General features: G+C 53.0%; 1 protein-coding gene across 2 annotated transcripts in view; it reads right to left on the bottom strand.

The window, feature by feature from the left end:
* Positions 1-259: 259 nt before the first annotated feature.
* THAP4 (THAP domain containing 4) overlaps positions 260-24,819 on the bottom strand; it is a 42,073-nt gene continuing 17,513 nt past the window's right edge. The window contains exons 1-5 of one of the 2 annotated variants that reach the window (XM_031957455.1): positions 18,182-18,261; positions 8,221-8,380; positions 6,499-6,608; positions 5,620-5,723; positions 260-536 (exon numbers count right to left, since the gene is read on the bottom strand). In XM_031957455.1, coding sequence (XP_031813315.1) covers positions 417-536; positions 5,620-5,723; positions 6,499-6,608; positions 8,221-8,380; positions 18,182-18,212 — 525 coding nt within the window. In that variant the 5' untranslated portion in view covers positions 18,213-18,261 and the 3' untranslated portion in view covers positions 260-416. Of the gene's footprint in view, positions 537-5,619; positions 5,724-6,498; positions 6,609-8,220; positions 8,381-18,181; positions 18,262-24,819 lie in introns of those variants that run through there. The other variant, XM_031957454.1, reaches the window with a different exon arrangement.

Here is a 24,819-nt window from a genome sequence, read left to right as displayed (position 1 = left end):
ATTCCCGCACCTTCCGCCAGGGTTTTCCCTCTAGACCAAAGAAAGAAGTCCGGCTTAGCGACGCAGCGTTGATTAAGTCCGCCCCGGGCCCGCGCTGCGGGTTCGAGTCAAAGAATCAAGATCTCCCCGCCTGCCGGCTCGGGCTCTTCCCGCCTCCGCGCCATCGCCTCGCTTTGCCTCGCGCCGCCCCCTCCCCCCGCCCCGCGCCGCACCCCCCCCCCCCCCCCCGGGCCCCACAAACATACAAAGGACACGTGAGAACGTTCAAAACCGCAGCCGTAAAAATAAAGGGGTTTTATTTGGTTTCTTTGCCACGTTGGGGCTAGCTGGGGCACATCTGGGGGCCCCGGGACGCGCCCGCCCCACCCCCGGAGTGGGCGTGGTCCCGCCTCGCTTTCCCGAGCCGCCCCGCCCCCTTACGGGGTCACTTTCTTGTAGGTGATGTGAAGATGCTGAGTCATTGGCTGGGTGGTGGTTGCCATGGAGACCGTCTGCTCCAGCCGGCCTTCGGCGTTCAGGCGGAACGTCCGCATGATCTGAAGAGGAAAGAAAAGTCTCATCACTTGGGGGCGGGCCCTAGTCCTACCGGCACCAGCCCCACCTGGCGGCCCTCTGTGGGCGCCAGGGCCGTCCCCTCTTCCGCGGCACCAGCCCCACCTGGCGGCTCTGCCGGGGCCGCCCCTTCTCCCGGGCACCCTCCGGGCTGGGAAGGACCAAGCCTCCCAGGCAGCCTCTCTCCCGTTCTCCCGCCTCCCCTCCCCCGCCCATGTTTAATGGGCTCCTGGGGAAACCGGCACCTTTCACCCCACACCCAGCTGCCGCGCTCCAGCTGGAGCCGCGAATCCCCGGCCCGACCCAAGAGAGAAGAGCTTCTCTTTCTTGGGAAAATCCGCCAGGACGTCTTCCCAGATCCGGAAGCCCGCCCGGTGTCCTGAGCCTTCCGGAGTTCTATCACCTCTCCCCATACGGTCTCTGAGTCTGGAAGGTTCGGGCCAGCCTCTTCTCCCCAATCACAGCCCCCAAACCAACCGCTCTTTCCCATTTTCGTCTTTCCTTCTGCAAAGACAGAAGCTCCTACACTTTGGGGGGGGGCTGTACAGGTCTCTCGGCCCCAGTGGGACAGCGGTGGGGGGAGGGGCGGACCTCGGGGGGGGGGGGGCAGAGGCACGAGGTCAGCTGGCACAGACGCCAAACACCCAGCCCTGGCCTTGAACTTGATTCAGAGCAGACTCTGTTCCCTCCGTCCCGGCACAGCTGGTTTCTGTTGCTCGTCACCTTTGCCCCGACTGTGGGAGAGGCAGTGGGAGCCCCAGCGCTCCCTGCGATCTCAGCCTTTTTAGGGGGGGAGGCCTCATATTTAACATGCCAGGGATCACTCTGGAACACAGAAAACTGCAGGGAAAGTAAAAAAGTTTCCCAAACGGGGTCAGGGCTCGGGCCTTCCCTCCACGTGGGCTCCTCAAAGTTACAGAGCCAGTGCCCGGGGCCATTTCTGGGCCTCCCTTTACACACTCAAGTCCCGCTCTTGTGAGGACAGAGTGTGTGTTCTTCCCTGGGGCCCTGTGTACACGGCGCCCGATGCTTCTCTGCCTTCTCGGCGACTGGGGAGAACCGGGCTGGCTGTACAGACTCCCCCGAGTGACCGAGGCACCTCGTGGTGGAGCTGGGCTCTGGCAGGTCCCGGGCTGCCCCGGAAAGCCATCAAGCCCAGACCCGTCCCAGGAGCTGCCTGCCGAGCGCTGGTTCCCAGAGGGTCCTGACCTGCAGGCTGTCACAGGGTGTCCTTCAGTGCCCAGGCGTGGGGTAATGGCCACAGGCGGACTTTCTGACCTGCTCCAAAGCCGTTCCTTGCTATGGCTGTGTGACCTCGGCTGGGCCCTCTGGCAGGTGGAGTCACAGGAACTTTTGAGCCTCCCCTTTCCCCCTCCAGCTTTAATTCCTATGATCTAATAGATGACTAAGTGATGGACCAACTGTCCTCTAACAGGAAACTCAATTCCTTTTTGTCTTTATGACCCAGTCCTAGCCAGCTCCTTTCAGGGCACAGAGGGATGATGGGATACCTCTATATTGGGACAGTCACTTTCCAAATTCTACTTTTCCTTTTCCCCCTTTTTTTCTTTAAAAACCTCTTTTTAAACACCCTTGGAACAAATCATCTGTAGTAGGAGCACCCATCCCTTGAAGATCACAACCCCCTCCCCAACCAGCGCCCACGGGGCAGGAGCCCCCGATTCCAGCCCCAACCTCCTCTCTGCCCAGAGGCCTTGAGGGCTCACTGACATCCCCGTCACTACCAAGAGCCAGCTGGACACCGCAATGGAACAATGTCTTGTAACTTGCCTCTGGAGGGCAAAAAAAAAAAAAAGGGCCAAACTTTTCAAAGCAAGAGAAAAACAAGATGAGATAAACTTTAAAAAAAAAAAAAAAAGTTTAACTCAGAGACGAGGCAAGTTGAGGAGGTTTTGGGCCAGACATCACCCCCTAGTGCCGGCAGAGCCAGGATGGGTTTTGCACATTCGCTCTTTTTGACTCAGGGGAAGGGGAAGGAGAGAAGAATCCGGACCCAAAAATGAGAGCCTCGGTTCTGTTCTCAGGGCCCTGACCCCCGGCTCACAGACTTCGGAAGCTCCCTCAGCTTCAATGACTGGGCTACATTTCTCTCCAATGCATCATTCGCAAACCCTCTGGAATATGTGATCCCCACCTTGAACAGAGCCAAGGGCCCCAGTTAAGGGGGAGAGGGACGGGGAGAAGAGAGCCCTCTCTGCCTTTCTGCCCTGCCGACACCAGGGTCCACAGCAGGAGGCTGCAAGTCCACACAGAGCAAGCGAATGACACTGACTGGTGCCATGGAGCTCTCTTGTGGGTCCTTCTCTGACCTTTATGCAAAGGGGGAAAGAAATGGGCCCCAGAGGGGGTCGGGGAGAAGCCCAGAGAGGGAGCGGAGTGCCGGGTGGGGGGATGCCCCGGACACGGGCTCTCCTGTGCAGGTGAGAAAGATGAGCCCATACTTGTAAAGGGAGAAGGCGCCCAATGGAGAAATGCTTATCCCTTCCATCCCTACAATGGGGCGGGCCTTAGGGGCGCAGCTAGGGTACCACAAATAGAGGCCCCCTGGAATCTGGGTGCGTTTCTCTGTCGAAGGGCAGCCCCCCCCCCCCGGCTCAGTGTTGATGTAAGGAAAATGCACCCCCCCCACCCCCCGGAAACGCTACTGGACACTTACAAGTGTGCTTGTGCTGGGGCGTGCTGCTGGGACCCAGAACCGGGGCCACCCCACTGCTGACTGGGACAGCCCCAGGCCCAGCCTGTTTCTCCTCCACAAGGCAGCCTGGGCCCTCGGGCCCAAGACCCACTAGACTTCCCCTGCCCACAGCAGCATCCCCGCACCCGGCTGCCCAACAGGGATCAGTCCCTGGCTGGGGGGCCGCTCACATCTTCAGGAAGTTTAGCCTCCGGAGGCTTCCTCTCTGTGAGGCGAGGAGAGCCAGCAACCCCAGGAGGCAAACCCTCTGGCAAAGCCAGCCTGACAAAGATGCTGGAGGCAGCGGTGGCTCGGGGATGGAGTGCTGCGCCTTCAGGACCCGTGGGGCTTCCTTGGCACAGATCCTGGAGCGGTCAGACATTTCCTTTTCCAGCTCATTCTACAGATGAGGAAACTGAGGCAGGCAGGGTGAAGTGACTTCACAAGGTGAAGGGGGTCGCACGACTAGGACGTGCATGTGGCCACATTGGAACTCAGGGGAGTCTCACTGTCCCCATATCCTGTGCTCTAACCACTGCACCACCTACTACCCCTGGAGTCAGGAAAGCCCAAGTTCAAATTTAGCTTTGGGCACGGGATGCGGGGCCGACTGAGTCACAAAGCACGAGAGCTTTGCCCATTGTCCCCTCGACCTGCTCGGTGCGGGAATGGCAGAGGCTGGAATGCCTGGCGAGTCACCGTGCTGAGGTGGGCAGTGGCAGGCAGGCTCAGAGGGTCTCCCCGGGCGGGCAGGGGGACTCCTGCTGGGTGGGGCCTCGGCTCCACGGACAGCTGCTTCTCAGGGGACTGACCGCTCTGCTCACCAGATACAGGGAACGAGAGCAGGGGAACCCGCGGACAACTAATGACTCGGGAGGGAAAAGGAAGCTCATCTCCAGATAAATTCTCCAATATGAGAAAACCAGTATGTGGGGACACTGTGGGCCTCGGTCTTTCAGTGGCCAGCCCGGGCCTGGGGAAGGGAGGGACAAAAGCCCACCATAAAGCCTCCCAACCAGCTTCGGATCCACAAGTTCTCTGAAGCAAATGCCCCCGAGAGGTCTCCGTGAAGGAAGATTGGGGGGGGAGGGAAGCTCTCCAGACCAGCTGGGGCCAGGCAGGAGCTATGTGGGAGCGCGGACGGGTGTGGGCGGGCTGAGCCCCAGCAGGTGGGGGCCCAGAGGGGACCAACACCAGGTGGGGGGGGGGGGCCACAGGAAACCAGTGAGGGGGAGAGAGGGGACTGATGGGGAGGGGTAAAGGGGACCCACAGTGGGGGATGCACTGGCCAAGAGGCCAGCACAAGATGGTCTCTGCTCTTGAGGCCCTCGCAGTCTACCCAAGATGGCCCAGGGAGCTCTATCCCCCCGGCCCCCATCCTACAGCCCCCCCAGCTCCCGCAGCTTCTGCAGGTGACTTCCCTGTGCTTCCCCACCGGCTCATCCCCCCAGGGCCTGGGGGGGAAGAATGGCCTTGGCCATGGGCTGGCCCCGCCAGACTCCCCCCCCCCCGAATGCTTAGCTTGTCCGAGTCACTGGGAAGGAGCCACCAGAGCCGGGACTTGGCTACTGCGAGGGGAGGCAGGGCCCCGACCCTTCCTGTCATCTCAGAAATCTCAGAAACCTCTGAGAGTGTCCCACCCCAGTGGCTGGAGAAAAGGGGCCCGGCTTGGCAGAGCTGCTGCTCCCAAGGGCGGCTCCCTGAGAGAGGAGAGAGGGAGATGCCGGAGACAAAGCAAGAGCAGGAGTGACCAACGGGGGTGCCCCCAGGGCCCCCCACACAGAATCCCTAACTTCCCCCCATTTGCGATGGAGGAATTCTCTTAAAAATAAAAGCTTCTCAAAGCCATCCCCTCGCTCACTATCACCAACACAAACTGCGCCCTGAAGGACATCGGGGTTCTGGGGCCTTCCCTCCCCCCTCCCTCACAGCCAAGAACCTGGGGCTCACCGGCTCCTGCTGCCCCTGGGGAGTGACCCTGGCTTCTGGAAGGCCCCAAGCCGGGGCCCTGTCCTCGACCAGGAGCCCTTCCCCCTCGGCTGCCGGGGCTGACCGAGGCACCAAGCGAGGAGCTGCTCAGAGTCAGAGACGGCCCCTCTGCCCAGGGACGCGGGGGGCCCCGTTAGCTCCGCCCACACAGGGTTTCAAGGAGAACAGCCCCAAAGAGAAAAGCAGCAGGAGGCAAAGGTTGCCCGCCAAGGGCCGGGATCAGCCCAGTCCCGGCCGGACACATCAGGAGTCTCATTTCCGGGTCCCAGTCGGCCACACGGCGCCTCTGGGGACAGAACTGGTGGGAGAACCAGAAGAGGAAGGATGTGGGACCCCCGGCCTGGGGCGGGGGAGGAGGGCACGGGCCGGCCCCAGGCTCTCACCTGCTCCACACGGGGCTCCGCGGCAAAGGAGATCCGAGCGATCGAGTGAGAGGCGATGCACAGCTCCTGCCCGTTCACTTCCCCTTCTTCCACCTCGACGATACCTGAAAGAGCAGAGGGTTCGGCTTTACCCGGGGATCCTGGAGTGCCGGGGTCTCTGTCTCAGCTGTGGGGAAGCCAGGTCAGTCACCCAGAGTCCCAATGAATTCTGACCCGAGCACTCGGTCCTAGGCCATGGGGGCTGCCAAGCCCCGACATCCCACCTGCTCCTCCTTGCTGGGCTCTGAAGTCCCCTGGTGTTTCCCCCATGAGTGTCCTGCCAGGCAGGAGTTCGAGAAGGTTCGAGACTCTGTCCAGCCATCTGCCCCAGGCCCACATGGCCGCCAGTTGGGGCTTGTTCCCTCCCCTCCCGAGTCTGAAACTCCGGGTCATGGGATTCCCCAAGAACAGGGTCCAGGGGGTCTGAGGGAGGTCTTGTCCGTGACGTGGCCAGCCCGAGCGTTCGGGGTGACTGGATAAAGGATCACAGCTGCCCCCAAAAGAAGCTTTCTGCCATGAGCAGAACTCGGAGATGGTGACAGAGGCGGGACCCCGAACGCCCCCCCAGTACTCCCCTACAGCAGCCTGTAGACACGGTCACCCTAAATCCCAGCAGAAAGCCAGACGATCCCAGAGCCCACGGCTGGCTGAAGCCACGGCCTTGAGGGCCGACGTCTCTGCAAGCCCCCCAAACGCTGGGGGAGTGGAAGCGATTCCCAAAAGCAGCTTCCCGGAGGCCCCAATTCTGAACCTGTGGCTTTCTGACCTCATACTCTAGCAAGGGCACAGCACAGGTGTGAGCGGGAGCCCCAGGAACCCCAGCCGGGCGGAGGCCCCTACCTGTGTTCTGGGCGCTGACAAAGGCCACCTTGTTGGAATCAGGCTTGAGGCGAATGAACCCACATTCTCTGTGCATCGGCTTCTTAGTGTCCGGATGGAAGGCGTTGAACCTAGGCCGGAAAAGCAGGGATCGGTCGCCCAGGAGACCCTCCCGGACCTCGGAGGAGGCCCCATGGCAAGAAGCCCCCAAGGGCAGAGGGGCGGCTCCGCCCGGAGGAAGGCCTCTGGCCCAGAGCGCCCCTCACCGTGAGGCCCCGGGGTTGGAAACTCTTCTCCCTCCAGGCCCCAAGGCCACTGGAGTGGCTCCTGGGGGCACAGGGAACGGCTGGCCCCCCTCACGGGCGGAGCCATCACACGGACTCAGTGCTCCCCGAGATCACTGCCCGAGGGCTGGCCAGCAGCAGCAGGGAGCCACAGTGGGCTGTGAAGTCCTGCTTTCCGTCCCCCACAGGGGTCTCTGGCCGGGCTTCCTCCCCACCGTTACCACTAAGACCAATGTGGGACAGGGTCACGGAACCATGGGATCCTACATTCATGCTTCCGTTTAAAGACCCCAGGGGGACCAGAGACCTCAGAGGGGTCTTTCTACATCAGACATGGTGCTGCCCTGGAGGGTCACTGATCTTCAGCTCCAGGCTGGACAAAGCCTTTCTGGGTCTGGATATTCTTGTGAAGAACTTACCCAAAGGGCCTGAGCGGGACTTCCCGGCTCGGTCTGCGGGAAGCCACCAAGCTTCCCCTGGCAAACGGAGGGGCCCGAGCTTTAAAACCCCAAGGGTCCCCGTGGGTCTCGGCCCCTCCCAGGCCTCTATAAAGTGGCCTCCTACAGGGCCCTCCCCCGCCTCCATCTCCTAACTGCTGGGTCAGGCCCTAGGCTCCGTCTGATCACGAATATCCCGCTGATGCGGGAGGGCCAGGCCCAGAATACCCTGGCAGATAGTTTTGGACTTTTTAATGTGCTCAATCTTTGTTTTTCAATGACTCCTTTTTTCCTCTTTTGTAAAAAATGGCCTTTGCTGTGTGAGACAGCTTCTAGGAGCAGCAAGGGACAGAGACACTGGGAAAGCTTGTGACTCTGAAAAAGAAGCTTTAGTTCTGCTCAGGTGCCTTCTTTTCATGCTCAATAATCACCCAGCACTTGGGAGGTCTTTGGAGAAGCACTGGGAGGTCTTGGGTCCCAGTGAGCCCCCATTGGGTCAATTGGGGGCCCCGATGCAGGGGATACCGAACCACCGGCCGTCGGGACAAAGAATGGAGGCACAAAAGGGTAAGTTTTAACATTTCTTCCCCCACTTTCTTAAGTCTAGACAATCAGCCAAACGATCAATCAGCCCTGATTTGTGCTGATTTCTGAAGCGGAAACGCTCATCAGGAAAACTCGCCGATGGCCCTGAGTGGAGCAGGCTCGGTCACCCCCGGCCGCGGGGCTGAGTAACCTAAGCGTGCCCGGGCAGTACTGGCTGCAGCAGCCGCTGCAGCAGCTCCAGGGCACCCAGAGGTCCAGGCGTTCTAACCAGAAGTGACTTCTGCGTGGGCACTTCAAAGGCTGACGTGTCCGTCGCCGCCCGACTGAGAAGGGCCCGCGGGGGCACTTCCCCCCAACGCCTCTGCCCAGTCGGACTTCTCGTTCACCAGGCTCCCCGCCCCCCGAGGTTAGCCCCAGGCTAACCCACCCAGCGGCCATGTTGGCCTTAAGGAAAGCATGCTGGATTCCCCACTTACGAGAAGTTGAGCATGGGCTGGCCCACATGGGTGATGTGCACCTCCTCCAGGTAATGGAAAGGCTCCAGGGTCGGGTAGATGCCGTCTCCCGGGGGGTCCGAGAGCCAGGTGCCCAGCATCCAGGAGAGAGGCTCGATGACGGGGTTCATCTTAGGGGTCTCTGAGAACAACAAGGAGGGCAGGGTCAGAACGCAGGCTTACAAGCACCGCTCAGTATTCTGGGGGACGTAATCCCCCCCTCCTGTCAATAGCCCTCGCTCCCGACGCCGGCTCCCGACGCCGACTCCCGCCAGATCTCGCCAGAGGTGGCCCGAGCGGCGGGGGGGGGGGACCCAAGGAGGCCCTGGAGTCATTTTGGAGTGCTGCGAACCTCCCGAAGCTTAGGCTGGAAAGTCAGAGTGGGCTCAAAGGACACATGGACAGCAGCCAAACATACGAGACAGGGTGGAAGGCAACCGGAGGGGCCAGGCAGGAGCCATGAGCCGTCCCCCACCCCCACCCCAAGCCAAGATTTGGAGGAATCTTTCCATGCCTGTGATTGAGCACACCCATGGAGGCAGAAGGGGGAGGCCCAGAACAGTCTCCGATAAACTGGCTAAGAGTCAGTGGGATGGTCGGGACCACGCTGGCTCTCCACCCCCCGCCCCGAGATGTCTTAAGCTCAGAGCGGCGAAGATGGAGGAGACTGCTGAGGTCACAGGCCCTTTTTCTCCAGATGAGGACCCTCAGATCTTAGGCTAAAGGAAGCCACCCAAGAGCAAGGTGGCTGAACTTGAACTGGGATCCTCTGCTCAGACCCGGTGCTAATGAGAACTGCCAGGGTTTGCACAGTGCCTGAAGGTTGCAAAGCACCTGGAGTCGTTTCTCATTTTAGCTTTACAAGTCTGAGGGTTGGCACTATCATCTCCCTTTTACAGGCAAGGAAACTGAGGCAGGCGGAGGCTCCTCAGCTCTCCCCACTGCACCTCCTCCTCCTCCACAAGAGTCGCTGCCTCCTTCGCTATTTCAAGCATCTAGGACTTCCCTGACTGGGCTATGGCCCTTGCTGGCAAAGACCTTCCACTGCAGGGTGAGGGACGAGTATGCGCCGCCGCAGCACCGGGGAGACGCGGGTTTCTGGGGGCAGGCGGGGCTCCCTGTCTCCCATGGCCTCCCTACAAGTCAGTGGACAAAGAGGGAAGGGGATGATTTGGTCCCGGCTCTGCAGGGCCCCATCCTAAATGGGGGCTCAGTCCCCAGCTGATGGCAGGCCGGGGAGATCACAGGTAGGAAAGCGGGCGGGCGGATGGCAAGGCCCGAGTCTTGTGGGGTGAGGGCAGGAGAGGGGAACAGGGCTTCTTTCCCCTCTGCCCCAGGGAAAATTTTCAGGCCCTTTGCTGCTCTGAAGCAGAGGGAAGGGAACACAGGGCCCAGAGAAGGGAGAAGGCTCCTCGGGGGAGGGCGTCTGCCCCAGGCCGTCAGCTGCTGCTGATTCACAAGCCATGAGTAAGAATCAGGCAGGACCAGATCCAGAGGAAGCCCCAAGGGGCCCGAGCGCCAAGGCCCACCCCAAGGTGGGGCTTGGACCGAGGAGCAGGTGGGCCGGGGGCAGCTCCAGGGGCACAGGGGAAAGCGGTGGGAGCCGGGCCGGGAGGGCAGGGAACAGCCTTTGACACATGGGGAAACCGGGCTTTCTTCCCCAGGCTCCCACTGGCTCTCTTCCAAAACCTTCTGCTCTTTGACATAAATTATGAAGTTGCCCAGACGTTAATGTGAAGGCACAGATCCCCCTCGGGAGCAGGGGCCCCCTCACACACACCCCCTCACACAGAGTTGCATCGGGTTGAATCCCAGGCCTGCAAGCTGCGCTGCCCGGGCCACGCCTGCCCTCTGGTGGCTGCCCGACGCCACAGCCAGACCAGGGCCTCCCAGCTGGGCCCTTTCCCTCCTGGGAGTGCCCTCCGCCAGCTCTCCTTGGCTTCCCCCGACCCCCAGCCATCCTTCCCTCTCTACCCCCTCACGAGGGAGGCCCTCGGACCATCCTCATTATTAAGGAAGCTTCTGTACCAGCGTTTCGGGGCGCAGAGTCAGGTCCAAGGGGCCCCCCAAGGTCAGGGGACGTTCCCTCGCCCGAGGTCCCTGAGGAACCCCAGCTCCAGGGTTGGAGCCCCCCGCCAGGCACTTCCTCAGACCCTGGGCTTGCTGAAGCAGGCTCCCCCCTTCTCCATGATGGGGAGAGCAGCCCCCCCCAAAAACACAAACACCAGCTCCAGGGCAGCACCAGCTTGTCTCACCTCCAACTGAATGTTCCCCCCAAGCACCCACTGCCTGAAAACCTGAGGAAACACCCGGCGGTGAGGAGTGGGCCCTTCCCTTGCCCGCGGCCGCCCGGCCACTCCCGCCCACCGCAGCCCTGCTCCAGACACAACCTTGTTAAGCCTTTCCCAAGGACGTTCTTCTCGGCTCCGGCCTCTGCCCATAGTTGGGTGCCTGGGAAGCTGCCCTGGAGTCGGAAGGAGGCAGCAGCAGGCTATGGGCACGATGGGCAGCAGACCCACAGCAGGAGGGCGTCCCGCTGCCCTCTGGGGGCTCTCTTACCGATGGTCACTGCTTAAAAACCATCATGGCGGCATGGGGGTTAGCCAGGAGGTCCCCCTGCGGGGCCCTGAGCTCCCTGGAGCAGACCCTGGCCTCCACAGCTGATCCCTCTGGCTCCAACAGCCTCAGGGGCCGCATCCATGTCCCCTCCCTGAATCTGGCCTCCAGAGCAGGAGGATTCTTCCCAGAGCTCCGATGGGCCCCAGGCCTCAGACAGGCCCCAGACCGACCCCCAGACAGGCCCCAGACAGCTCCAGACCGACCCCCAGACAGGCCCCAGACAGCCCCAGACCGACCCCCAGACAGGGCCCCAGACGAGCCCCAGACAGGGCCACAGGGCACCGAGTGCCAGGCCTGGAGCCAGGACTCCTGCCCATGTTCAGATCCAGCCTCAGACTTTTGTGGGCTGTGTGACCCTGGCCCATTTCCTCATCAAATGAGCCAGAGAAGGAAATGGGCAGCCAGGCCAGGGGCTCTGCCAAGAAGATCCCAGATGGGGTCACGAACAGGGTCAGCAAACGACTGGGCAACAAAACCCCTCGGGACGGCTGACGATGAAGAGGATGCCGGACTTCAACCCTGAACTCCAATCCCGTCTCAGAGACTTGCTATGGGTGAGTCGGGCGCCCCGGCACCCCCCTCCAGAGCTCCGTGAAGAGCTTCACAATCCGGCTGGTGACACTCCCCCGGGACTGGCTGCTTCCCCTTCCCAGCATCAGTCAATCACACAGCCCGAATCCAGCAGTCCTGCCTCTTGCGCCCACGGCTCTGGAGGCCACGTGGGATCCCTCGGCCATATTCCCTGCTCCTGGGGGTGCGGGCCCCAGGGCACGAGTGGACGCCCCCTTCCTCCCTCTGGTTTGGAGCCTCCGCAGACAGACAGGCCTTTCGGAGAGCAGTGACCAGCAGGCTGTCACTGGGTCCGGCCCCCAGACCCGCCAGGGCTACCTGTTGTTAACCCTTGCTCTCTTTCGCCCGTGTGGCTATGGGGGAACTTCTGAACCTCTCTGGCTCTGTTTTCCCACTGCAGAATCAGGGGATTAGCTGACTGGTCTTGGGGGTCCCGACTATGGCCCCCCCAGGGCACCCCAGGACCTGCCCTGACTCCAGAAACTCTGCCCTCCCCCTCCCCCTGGGATTGCCTCGAAGACAGGCCCAAGGGAGAGGACGGACATGGGAACCTCTATGGCTTTCCCGCTACAACAACCACCTGTAATCCTTCTGATCTGGTCCACCAGCCCCGGGGGCAGCACAAGGGACACGTTTGATCAGACACCGGAAGGGTGAAGCGGGCTCCCCCGGGGACGTCTCCAAGCCAGGATGGCCGACCACTCAGGCAGGTGGCAGAGGGAATTCTGACGGCCAACATCCCTTCCAGCTCAAGTCATGTCCTCCACAGGATAATTGGAGTCACCCAAGTCCTGGATTCAAGTCCTAACCATCATCCACTAGCCCCGTGACCTCCGGTTGGTCCCTGACAGTCTCTGAGCCCATTAAATGGGGCAAGAAGCCCTAAAGTACATTCATCTGCCAGGGCTGTCGTGAGACACTTCGTACCTCACCTTGGCTGGTCGTCACCATGACCTCAGATACAAATCTCAAACAATCCGGGGTTTTCTGGACTCCCATTGCCATCTCTTTCCGAGATCAACAGGAAAAGGGCCGAGTTCCCTGGAAAGGGGATCCTGGGCCCAAAGTCCTCCCATCAGAAGATTAATTCTCCATGACTGAACATTGTCAACCGGGCATGAGAAAAACAGCAAATCAGCTCGGCGGGTCTACCTGTGAACCTGGGACAGAACTGCTTGGGCCTATCACAGCCTGCGAGTCAGGCTTACAGAGAGCAAACCGTTTACATAATCAATGCCGTTTGTAGAAGGGATTAAATGAAACAATGGAAACTTTAGACGGAATATCAGGAAAGATTAGTCAAGGGAAGCTCACGAACATTAAGGATTAAATATAAGGCCAAGAAATGAGAAAGGAGAAACCTAAATCTTTCTGAAACCCATGATTAGGGACAGCTCCACAACAGCAACTCCCAACAAGACCCAATCAAGCCTCCTAATAAATGCAAACCAAACCTCGGGGAGTTACTGCTGCTATTTCAGACCCCGCCCCTGCGATCCTTTGGCCCCAGTCATCAATCTGCTCCAGGGACATCGCCCACATGGACAAAGAAAGTAAGAGGAAGTGGAACTTTCTGAGCCTGTGAAAAACATTTTACATGTATACATATGTACATCAGTACACACGTATGTATTACACAGAATATCTACATACGATTATATATGCATCTATATACATGTGTATATTATGTAGATATAGGTATAAATGTATGTACATACATGGAAGGGAATAAGCATTGATATTATATGCCGGATTAATCAATTTACAATTATTATCTCATTGGGTTCTCAGGAGAGCCTTGGGGATGGGTAATATTACTATCTACACCTTACAGATTTGGAAACTGAGGCAAACACGTAAATTGATTTGCCTAAAGTCCCACAGCTATGTCAGTGTCTCAGGCTTCCTGTCTTAGGCCCAGCACTCCCAGCTGCCTTTTTCCTATCTCTTTATAATAAAAAATATCTTTAATTTTTAAGAATTGAAAGAAAAAAAACTATAAGAAAACCCTAAAACTCTCAAAATATCAAAAACTACATTTCTACAAAGAGAAGAGTTCTTTTGGAAAAGAACATTAATTTACTGAAAAAGGAGGACTCTTATGTTTCATTATTTTGACCTGAAACCTTTCTTATCACGGAAGAAATCTTTAATGTCTTATTATTTAAGAAGAAAACTGCTGGTTTTAAAGAATTTTGGAATCCCAGCTTTCAGACCCACTTTTCAGTTTTTGGACCCCAATTCCCACGTTATTCCTTCAAACGAGTCTCGTAGTGGTTTGGCGAGTGCTTCCGTCCTTAGCCCAGCGAGCTTTTTTACTTAGCACTAGCTTACTGAGTGAGCTTGGAATCTGGTTCTAACTTTCCAGCTCGGGGCCTTTCCTTCCTGCCACACAAAGTCTCTGAGCCTTATGGGCCAGGATCCCCAGGGCTTTGTCCAATGCCTGGTGTGTGTGCAATCAGTGCTGAATAAATGCACAGTGATAATGAAGACAGAAGAGGAGGCCCCCAGTCTCAGATTCACCAACCGTCGCCTTTCACCACCTTGAAGGGATGACAGCCCCTAACCAGAAGGCCTCGGGGAGACCTCTGACTTCTGCACCCCCTTTTGCCCCTCACAGTGGCCCACCACTTCTGGATGAGCAGAGCACTGCCAACCCTCCAGAGCCTGCCATTCTCCATCACAATTATCATTAAGGGATGGCGGAAAAGGAAAAGTAAGATGCGTTAACGTGGTTCTTTTAAAGAATAAACAAAGCCGACCGAAAGCTGGAGGCTGATCACCGTGGGCCTCTTTAAGGGAGCGGGCGGCTCTTTGATCAGGGAGAAGCACTTGTTCCGGGAGGGCCCTCACCCCACTGCTGGAGGTAAGCAGGTCGTTAGACCGAAATCTGAGCTCCTGGTAGAAGCTTTCATCTGGAAGATGGGGGAGCCACCCCAAGATGGCCAAGGGAGAGAAAGGAGAGAGGGGGGAAAGGAAGGACCGCTGCAAACACAGAACTCACAAGATGCTCCCACGGCTGCCCTGCTCCGGGAGTCTCTGGCTTATGCAGGCAGGGCAGCGCCGGCACCCAGGGGAGAGGGAAAGGCTACCTGCGCCAGACCACGTGCTTCTTGGCAGCGGACGCCAGGAAGAGGAGGGGCAGCCGTGGCTGCAGAGGCGTGGAGGGTGTTCCTCAGGGAGAAGGCCCAGGACAGGGGCAGAGACGGACAGAGGGCACCGGGAACAGTCACCACTGGCATTGCCTGGGGAGCAGGGCTAGACAAAGGGGGGTGTCTCTGTTGCCACTGGGCAGAGGGGAAAGCGGCGTACAGGAGTGGGGGGCTGGGGCCTCTCCCCCAGTCGGCCCCCACATTCCCACTCTGGGGAGGAAAAGAGTCCAAACCGGGGCCGCCTCTCTAAGAATGATCACAGGGATGTCGGTTCAGTGCCCAACGCCTGACAAGGAAGCACGGCTGCAGGTCTGAGTTTCATGAGAAGCTTGGGAACACAGCAGACCAGACAGAGAGACTGAGGCCGGGGGTGTGCTGACGGCCGCAGGCCACGGACCTGGTGTAGGCCAGGCCCCTGACTCCAGCCCTGCCCTCTGTCCATGAACTGGGCAGCTTTGGGTCAATGGCTGAAAACTAGCAGCAAGAAGCTGTGTGAGCAGGAGGGGACCCGGAGAGTCCTTGAAGCCACAGCCCCTTGATCCCCAGCCTGGGGATCCCTGGACACCTGGGGGCAGCCACTGGAGACGATCAGATCTGTCTTCTCCCTCCCTCTCTGTCTCTCTGTCTGTGTCTGCTTGTCTCCATCTCTCCCTCTGCTCTTTTTCTGGCTCTGTAACACACACAGACACACACACAGACACAGACACACATACAGACACGTGCCAAAAGGACAATACCAGACAGGCCTCCTCTGTGGGAAAGAGAAGGAATTTTAACTCCAAGGTCATCTGTCTTTTAAAATATTAAAAAGACAAATTATTTCTCTAGAAACAAGGAGGAAATGCTCATCTGACAGATAACAAATGAGCCAAAGAACAGTACCATGTCTTAAATCCTTCAATAGAAAAGAAATAACAGGGAAAAAATGGAAAATCTACAAACTGGACGCTGAATCTGCCCCCAAAGGAAGAGGAGAAAATCCCAGAAGATGCAAGAATGCCTTCAAGTGATTTCAGAAGTCCCAATTCGGCAAAAAAAAAAAAAAAAACAAGATAAAAAAGGGCCAGCTCGGCGAAATGTCAGGGCACAGAGCAGGAGAGCAACCCAACAGCCAGGACCACCAGCCAAAGGCCCGCTGGCCAGCTTGGACCCGTCTTCTCTACAGAAGAAATCAGCCTTGCCCAGCTCTGCGTCTCTCCCCAGCCATCAGTGGCCCTGGGCTCTGGAGGGCAGGTCGAGCGCTTCTGGGACCCTCCCCTTGGAGCCAACCCAGTTACAAGGCCCCAGGCCCCACCTCCATCTTCGGGGCCCTCGCATTCCTCGGCCGGACCCCACACTGGGAAGCACTACTCTCCCCCTGTCCCGGCCTTGACCTCACCTCCCAAGGCAAACCCTCCTCCCTGGGCCTCCTCCTTCTGCCCACTGACCCCTGGCTCACCCCACGCTGACCTTTACAGGGCTGACCTAATGACCCTTTGGATGTAAAGCTCTGGCCGTGTCATGCCTTTGTCCAAACATCTTCGCTAACTCCTCCAGGGAATCGAGGGGAATCCCAATCTGGAGGAGCCCTGACTCCCTTCCATACATTCATCCCCCTCAGGCCACCTCCCGGCCCTGCCTTTCCCCAGCTCTGCACCTTTGCTCAGGCAGTTCCCTGGGCCAAGCAGATAAAAGAGCTCCAAGAAGACACGAACAAGGAGGAAGCATGGCTCCTCTCCTACCAGTCAATGGTGAGGTCCAAGTCTTCAAAATCCCCAATTAGATTGAAGAAAGATGGGGAAAATGTCAGAACTCCTACACTAATTTACTTAAAAAATATATAGAACAGGCCAGAATACCTATCAATGGGTTAATTTGAAAATGAAATTATATAAGGAAGATTCTGAGGCTGGAGGGAGAATGGAAAAATAAAATCCTGCAAAGGAAACCCTACGAACAAGCACTCATCAAGCACCTCCAATGTGCCGAATCCTTGGCCTTCTGGTGCAGATCTGGCACATTGTTATTAAAAAACCAACACATAAAAACCCTCCAAGATCCAGAGTTGAGTTAACCTATTAGCAATAAAAACGGGGAAATTATTCATGGTCTCAAAAGGGAAAACAAATTATTAATATACCAAAACATTTTACATTTTTATAACATACTATATCCAGGTATGAAAAACTCCAGCTTAATCACAAAGTTAAACTAAGGGGAAAATACTATTAAGATAATTAGGGAGAAAAAAAGGAATAATATGAATGTAAATCAACATATGCTATGTTAAGTTTTTTCCCTTTTTCTTCTGTTTCTTTTTTTTCCCTCTCATGGTTTTTTCCCCCTTTTTCTCTCTCACCATGATTCATAAGGAAATTTTTTTTTTTAAATGAATGTACATATATAACCAGAAAAAATAATTTAAAAAAAAGTTATACATTGATTTCAGTTGTGAAAAAAGGATCAGTTTTTAACTAGTAGAAGAAATTACTAGGCAAAAATAGATACTTTTGATTATATAGGAATAAAACTCATCATAAAAATCCCCAATATAATCAAGATAAAAATCCAACTGGCAAAAGTATTTTGCAATAAATATATATATTTATAAATATAATATATATATAAAGATAATATTAGCATCTAAAATTTTAAAGAAATCAACACAAATAGTCCATAATAGCACTGAATAGAAAAAAAAATGCTATGATGCCCAAATGAATGGCAAATGGTCAAAGGCTAGTAATAATTTACAAAAGAAGACATATAATGAGTCTTATTGTTAGAAAAATGTTAGCCTCAGTAATAAATTCAGAAATACAAATCAAAGCAATTTAAAGGTCCCCTTTCACAAATTGGCCAAAAAAAAAAAAAAAAGACAAAATTCAGTATTGAGGGGGGATAAATAGGTCAGTGCCTACATTGCTGGTGGAACTGCAAATCAGTAGAATAATTGTGGAAATTAATTTGGTGATATATCTCAACATTAACAGAAGTGATTGTATCTTTGACCCTAAAATAACATTAAAAAATATGCTAACAAGAATATTATCAAGAGAAAAAAAAAGAGATTTCTATTAAATATGAGGGGGTTTATATGTTCATGAAGAAGGGAAGAGAAAATGAGAAAGTGTTATTTTCTCTGTTAGGCACTGGAAACAATTAAATGTCTAACATCTGGTGGATGATTCAAATGACAAAGATTACAATGCCAGTAAAAATAAATGAGGAAAAAAAGATATTTTACGTTAAATGAAAAAATGAAAGGCCCAAAGCAGCACCAAGAATCAGAGCCTGACAAACAGCAGCACAACGTGCACATTCTCCCAGAGCTGCCACCTCCATGCATTCAGACTTAGCCCTCACACACACACACATGCACACTTAGACACGGAGGCACACACACACTCATGGGAGAAGGGCTGGGGGTGCTGGTGTGCTCCTGTGGGACATATCCTGCCTGTACACCCGTGTCCCTTATCAGTGTGAATAGCTGGATGTGCCGGGTACTTAGGCTGTTTCAAGTTCGGTTCATAGAAACGCTGTTAAATGAAGCATTTCCACCTTTTCTCCCTCTCTGAACCTTGGAGGAAATGAGCATCTTCACCTGTCCCCGTGCTCACCTGGCCCTGTGCTCTCTGTGCTGCTTGTCATCTCCCCCCTAGCCAAGCTTCTCCAAGGTTGTTCCCAAGCTTCTTCCTGGGACAAGCTTGTACCTGGTTGGCAAGGAGTTGTACAGGAAGTGATTCCTAAGTCTGCAAAATGCATGCTGGGTACTGAAGTGCCTTATTTAAAAGCTCCCTCCCAGAGAGATAACAATAAGGAAGGTGTTTATGACCAGGGTGCCGCAGTGTGAGGAAGGGCCCTCCCGAGGGCACCCTGGCAAAGCGCCCTTAAGCGGGGGCCACAGTAGCCCTCGGCACTCTGGGGGGTCCCCACAAGCAGGCCTCTTCTCTCCTTCCTTCCCAAAATCCCTTTCCAGCTCCCTGGCCCCAAAGGAGAGAAGACAGAGGTTGGGGAGGGCCCCAGGAGGAGGGAGCACTGCAGAGATTTACAGTTTTTTGATGCTGTGATCAGTTTGACTGATATTTCTCTTTTTCTTTTGTGCTTTTAAAAATTACTTACATGGTTATGTGACTGTTAAATGAATTAATCTGTAAAGTACTTTGGAAAAAATGCGACAGAAATCCTTCTGCTTCTTTCTGTGGGATGGTCCTTGGGGAAGGGAGAAGGGGAGGAGTAGGGGGGAAATGTGGGCAATGTACAAATAAAAGAGATCAGTCTAAAAAAAAAAAAGTATTTCCAGGTTGTTTTGTTAATGATACTCCAACTCTTAGCCACTAAATGAGCAGCAATTTTGGATTTTAAAAGCACCCATGCCCAACACTGCCTAACAACGCTCTGAGTTTTCTCTGCTTTTTACTGATTTTATGGCAGCAAAGAGTGACCCGGGCACCCCTTGGCACCTGACCATCTTGTTCTTTGGACTAAACCCCCCAGGAGGCATTAAAGGGGTCATCGCTAGCTGAGCAAGGTGTGGAGGGAGAGACACACTGAGGGCCTCAGTGGGACTTAGACACACTGCAGGCCTCAGTAGGACTCAGACAGACACACTGCGGGCCTCGGTGCTTTCCTCGCCCTCACCCCACCCTCGTCCTTCGTCTGCTCCCTTTGGTCTGAAGGTCTCACTTCAGTGTGACTCAAGGCCCACTTCCCAACACGTGCACAGAGCGCCCTTTGTCCAGCCTTTCCCTTTTTTGCCCACTCTCTTCCTAGTTCTTACAGATCACCAAAAATGCCATTGTCCAGGTGTTTGCCCATCTCAGAGCCTTCCTGCCATCTCTGCTCCCTTCGGGTCTATGTGTGGGCAGGGTATAACTCCCAGATAAAGTCCCTGCTGTGCTCTCAGTCTGGAGGCTCACAGCCTCCAGAAACCGCTTCTGGCCTCCTCTTATTCGCCCCTGGATGCTCCCACTGCCCTACGTGACATTTCTTCTCTCCTCAGGCTCCCTCAGCCTTTGGACATCCCAAGAGTCCTCATGTGCCATCTCTACGGAGAGCAGGGTTCAGAGCCCTTCTGGGGCCAAGGACTTTCTTGCTTCATGTCACCCCATGCTTGTCACATGCTTCAATGTCACCCCACCGTGTCAACATCTTTAATACTGACGTCCGGATTTCCATCAGCACCCCAAAAACCAGTTTCTCCCCTTAATGATAGAACACTTCCAACTCTTCTGCCCGTGATGCTCTCAGACTCCTAGGCTATGAACCTTGCTATCATTTCTCATTCCCTGTCTAAATAGCCAGTGGGTCACAAGGTAAGCCAAGTCTGCCTTCCTCTCAGTGGCCACAGCCCTAATTTATATTCTTATTCCTTCATTCCAGAATTTAATAATTCAATCCACACAAGCTCTACAACTGAATACAGAACACAATGCGCAGGACTCTACCTGTGAGATACAAGATTAGATAAGAAGTAGTTCTGGAATCTAGGAATGGACTGTGACACACACAGAATCACAATACACAATACTCCAAGACAAAGCCTCTCAGGGGTATTTTGAGGCTCTCTCACTTCAGTGACCCCACCTCCTTGTGGATTCACTCAGTCCATATTTATCCCCGAATCAAATTTCTGGTAGCTGTTGTCAACTAGCCTCCAGGACACTCCTCTCACTTCCTTCTGTTTTTCAATCTGTTTTCCTCTCCTCTCCCATCCTGCCTTCACATCAGGGGTCTTCAATATCCACAATGATGCACTCTGAACTACCCTAATCTATCAGTTCTTCGACTTGCTCATTTCCCATGACTCTTCTCTGCCATCTTGATTACCCACAGAGATGAACTCACCCTTGGATCTCGCCATCATCTATGGGTGTCCCACTTTCACGTTCATAAACTCGGAAGTTCCCTTATCTGCTCACAGATCTTTCCAGTCCTTCCACCCCTCAGTTCTCCTCCAAGCTTTCCGCCATCTTGACCCCTTCGTGAGCCATTTCAGGGCTATATTGTCTCTCCTCTCCAGTTTCTTGCCACCTTATTCTGTCACTGGTCTTGCCTGTTGAACCTGGTTTGAACTTGGGTTTCTCCCACTTTGTGATGCACTCACTTCTACACATATACTGATGAATAAAGCTGAAGTAAATGAATCATAAAGCCATGTTAACTGGATCCACTACAAATTTATGGTCTCACAAGGATTTGCAAAGGTGAATATTGAAAACTATCTTTGTATGTATTTAGAAGAAATAAAAAAATTATGAAAATAAAAAAGAAAACCAATTTATGGTATCTAATCTAATCTGAGTCTTCTCTGCAGTAAGGCAATCCTTTTATGCCTCCTTATCCCAATCCCATGAGGTGGAGGGGATAAAGGACATAGGGGGTTTAAGGAGGGATGAAAATGTTCAGAAAAGGTGCTTCTCCTTTCCCCATTTTTTCAGCTGAGAAAGTTGCCTCATATTTCACTGAAAAATTGAGGACAATTAGAAAATTCTCTCAGAGAACTGTGGAGGCTGAATGTGGATTGAAGCATAGTATTTTGACCTTTTTTTGTTTGGTTGGTTGATTTTTCATGGATTCCCCCCTCCCCCTGCTTTTGGTCTATTTTTCTTGCACAACATGACAAATATGAAAATATGTTTAAAAAGATTGTAATGTTTAACTTATATCAGCTTGCCATCTTGGAGAAGTAAGGGAGGAAGGGAAAAAAAATTGGCACACAAAACCTTACAAAAATGAATGCTGAAAACTATCTTTACATGTTGGAAAATAAAATGCTATTGAGAAAAACTTAAAAAAAAAAAAAGTTCCCTATTACCCCTTCATCTCATTTAACTTTACTCAAGATGCTTTTCACACTCCCCTCCTTCTCTCAGCTCCCATAAGGAAGTGGCCCTTTTCACGATCAAGAGAAATCGTTCTACACACACAATTCATCCCGAATAATGCCATTCCCCAAAGGATTTCCCCCTCTATCATTTCTATTCTTACTAAAATATTCAAGGTCTGTCTTCCAGTAGTTTCCCTACTGCCTACAAATATGTTCCCACCTTCCTCTTCTTCAAAAAATCCTCACTTGCTCCTCCATCCACCCTCCCAGGCTACGATCTCTTAGCTTTCTTTCCTTTTGTGACTAAATCTCTGGAGAAGGCCATTTACACTAGCTGCTCTGCACTTCCTCTTTGGCTTTCTTCAGACCTGTCTACAGTCTGGCTTTTGATCTCACCATTCAATGCAAAATGCTCTCCCCCAAGTTACCAGTTATCCCTCTTTGCATCCTTTAATAGCACAAGGATAATCATCTCCCTGAAACTTCATTGAGACTATATGACACTACACTTTCCTGGCTCGCTTCCTGACTGACTTTCCTCGATTTCCTTTGCTAGGGCTTTATTTAGTTAATCATGGGCGTCCCATAGCTCTACCCTCATGTTTTCTCCTTCTATGTTAGATTTCTTATGTCATCATCTATTCCCATGGATTCCAATATCATTCCAACATAGATGATCCCCAGGTCTGCTTGCCCAGCCCGAAACTCCCTCCAGTCTCACATTTCCAACTTTGAACATCTTCAACTAGATGTCTTAGTCTCATAAATTCACCATGTCAATAACTGGACTCATTACCTTCCCACACACTCTCCCTTCTTCCTAATTACACTAGTACTGTTGAGGTTCACAATCGAGGGATCATTCTTAGCCTTCTCTCCTCTCACTCCCCACAAACGCCTCTTCCAGGAGGCTGCTGGCCAGGCTCCCTGCCTCCGTCAAAGTATCTTTTTCTCTGTGCAGGTCTGACCATGTCACCTCCACCTTTCCTCAGCAGCTCCATATCATGCTCAGGACTAATATCCTTCCCAAGCCGGCCCCTTCAGCCCTTCTAACATCCCCATGGATTCTGGGAGCCAGTAGCACTGGCCTTCAAGCTCCTTACTCCCCACCCCAGCTTCAGACACTTTTGCCGGATGTCCCCCATGCTTGGAATGCAGTATAAAAGATGCACTAGGAGGAGAGAGCAAAGAAAGAGCTGCCAGGAAGCTGCTGGAACAGTTTCCACGGCCACACTACACTGGGGACGATGGCGGTACGAGGGAAGGAGGGCCAGACACATCATTGGGACTTTGCAGGTGGCTGGCTGAAGGAGGTCAGCAAAAGGATGGATGAGGGATGGTGGGAAGGTGGCGTAGTGGCCTCAGGCTGCTCCACCAGCAATTGAAGCCACACCAGCTACCAGGCAGGACCTCCTTCACTTACGGACCACCACCCCTGTCCATTCCATCCTGCCCCCAACGACCAGAATCATCTTTCTAGAAAGACCAATTTCAGTCTGGTTCTCGAACGCCCTCAAGGTCCACCCATTGCTGACCAGACCAGATCCACCCCAGGCATTCCCAGGCCTCTACGAACGATCTGCCTTAACGGACCTTTTGAGCTTCATCTGTCTCTTTTAGCCCAGTCCTATCAGCCCAAACTGCTCATCATTCTTCCTTTGGAATGGCTTCTCCTTCTCTTCTCTTGGTCTACCTGAATCTTATGAGTTTCCCATGTAAAGAGTAACCCTTCCCTTGAGCTTCTAAGACTAGCACATGCACACGCGCGCACACGCACCCCACCCAAGGGGCCCACTCCTTTAGATTAAGTGCTTAGCTAAACTCATTTTGGAGACCATAACTGAAACCTTTCCAAGTTGTTAGGCCCTGCTAGAACTTAGATGCACAGCCTTTGACAACACAGGGAAAACTAAAAGCTGCCCAGTGTTTACTCTAGAGCCAATCAACAACTCTGGAGTTACAAATTAGGGCACGATATTGCAGAATAAATATTGTGAAACAGTTAAGAAAAAGTAAAGTTAAGATATGTTCAAATGTATAAACATGATGCAATAAAGAATCAAGATGTGCTCACTTCTTCCTCAACAAGTGTGATTCTAGAAACAAAGGCCAAATTCGAAATGTAAGTCAACCAGCATCCTCATCCATTAGAGGACTTGCAAGAAAAATGATACGTAATGTCATAATTAGTCAAGTTTTTGGTAATGAAGTTGTTTTTATGATAAAGTTAGCAAAGAAAAAGTATTTTTTTTAAAAAGTACTTTCAAAAATCATTCACAAATGATTTTTCGAAGCAAAAATCATGCAGCTCATTGAAGGAGGTCCATGGAACAAAAATCTATCTCTATCCAGAGTAAATGGGGGACTAGACAATAGGACTCATGTTTACAATATGTGGGTGAGGGTGTGTACGAGTGCGCCTGGGTATGCAGGCCTGCCTTAAATCAGTCTTTTGCCTTCTAAAACGATCTTCTTAGAGAATCACCAATGGGGAGGGAGAGAAAAGAGGATGCTTTTGAAAGGGGGGAAGGAGACCTTACTAATTCTGCCTTGAGCAAAGATCTTTTGTTTTTTGGCCTTCAGTCTTCTGAAGGTCCAAGACATACTGTCTTTTTTTTTCCCCCTCTCTTTTTTTTTTCTTCCAGATCTGTCCTCTTCCTCCAACTTGCCCAACTAAGCATTAGCAAGATCTGTTCTTCCCTCCCTACTTGTAGTATCTCCTCCCATGCCAGGACTCCTAAATGCCTATTTTACTTCCCACAATTCCTGATAATGCTTCAGTTACTTTTTAGCGATGAACACTGTATCAACATCCACAGTACATTGTCTCCCTGATTCCTGCTTTCAAATTCTGGCAAGTTTGGAACCAACTATAAAGATGAAATAGATTCTCTTTATTATATGTAGAGTGTATTTCTGAGTTTTTAAGCTTGCATTTAAAACTTATTCAGTAGCCTTGAAACAGCATCAGATATGGTAACATAACAAAATAATCTTTCAGGATGCTGGTAACATTTTATAAACATTGTTTCCTTTTGTCTTAGAACATTTTTAAAATTTTCTAATTAGATTCACTTTTAAATGCAGTCTTAAAAATAATCCCTCCTCGGGAAGGGACACACATGTGAAAAAATGTTTGTGGCAGCCTTTTTTGTAGTGGCAAGAAACTGGAAACTAAGTAGCTGCCCATCAGCTGGAGAATGGCTGAATAAATTGTGGTCTATTAATGTTAGGGGATATTATTGTTCTGTTAAGAAATGATCAGCAGGAGGATTTCAGAAAGACCTGGAGAGGCTTACAGGAACTGATGCTGAGTGAAATGAGCAGAACCAGGAGATCATTATACATGATAATCAATTCTGATGGACGTGGCTCCCTTCAACAATGAGATGATTCAAACCAGTTCCACTTGTTCAGTGATGATGAAAG

Source organism: Sarcophilus harrisii, chromosome 3 (genome assembly GCF_902635505.1).
Source record: "Sarcophilus harrisii chromosome 3, mSarHar1.11, whole genome shotgun sequence".
Lineage (NCBI taxonomy): Eukaryota > Metazoa > Chordata > Mammalia > Dasyuromorphia > Dasyuridae > Sarcophilus > Sarcophilus harrisii.
The sequence above is the reverse complement of the archived record's forward strand: the minus strand, read 5'-3'. Positions and strand labels throughout refer to the sequence as shown.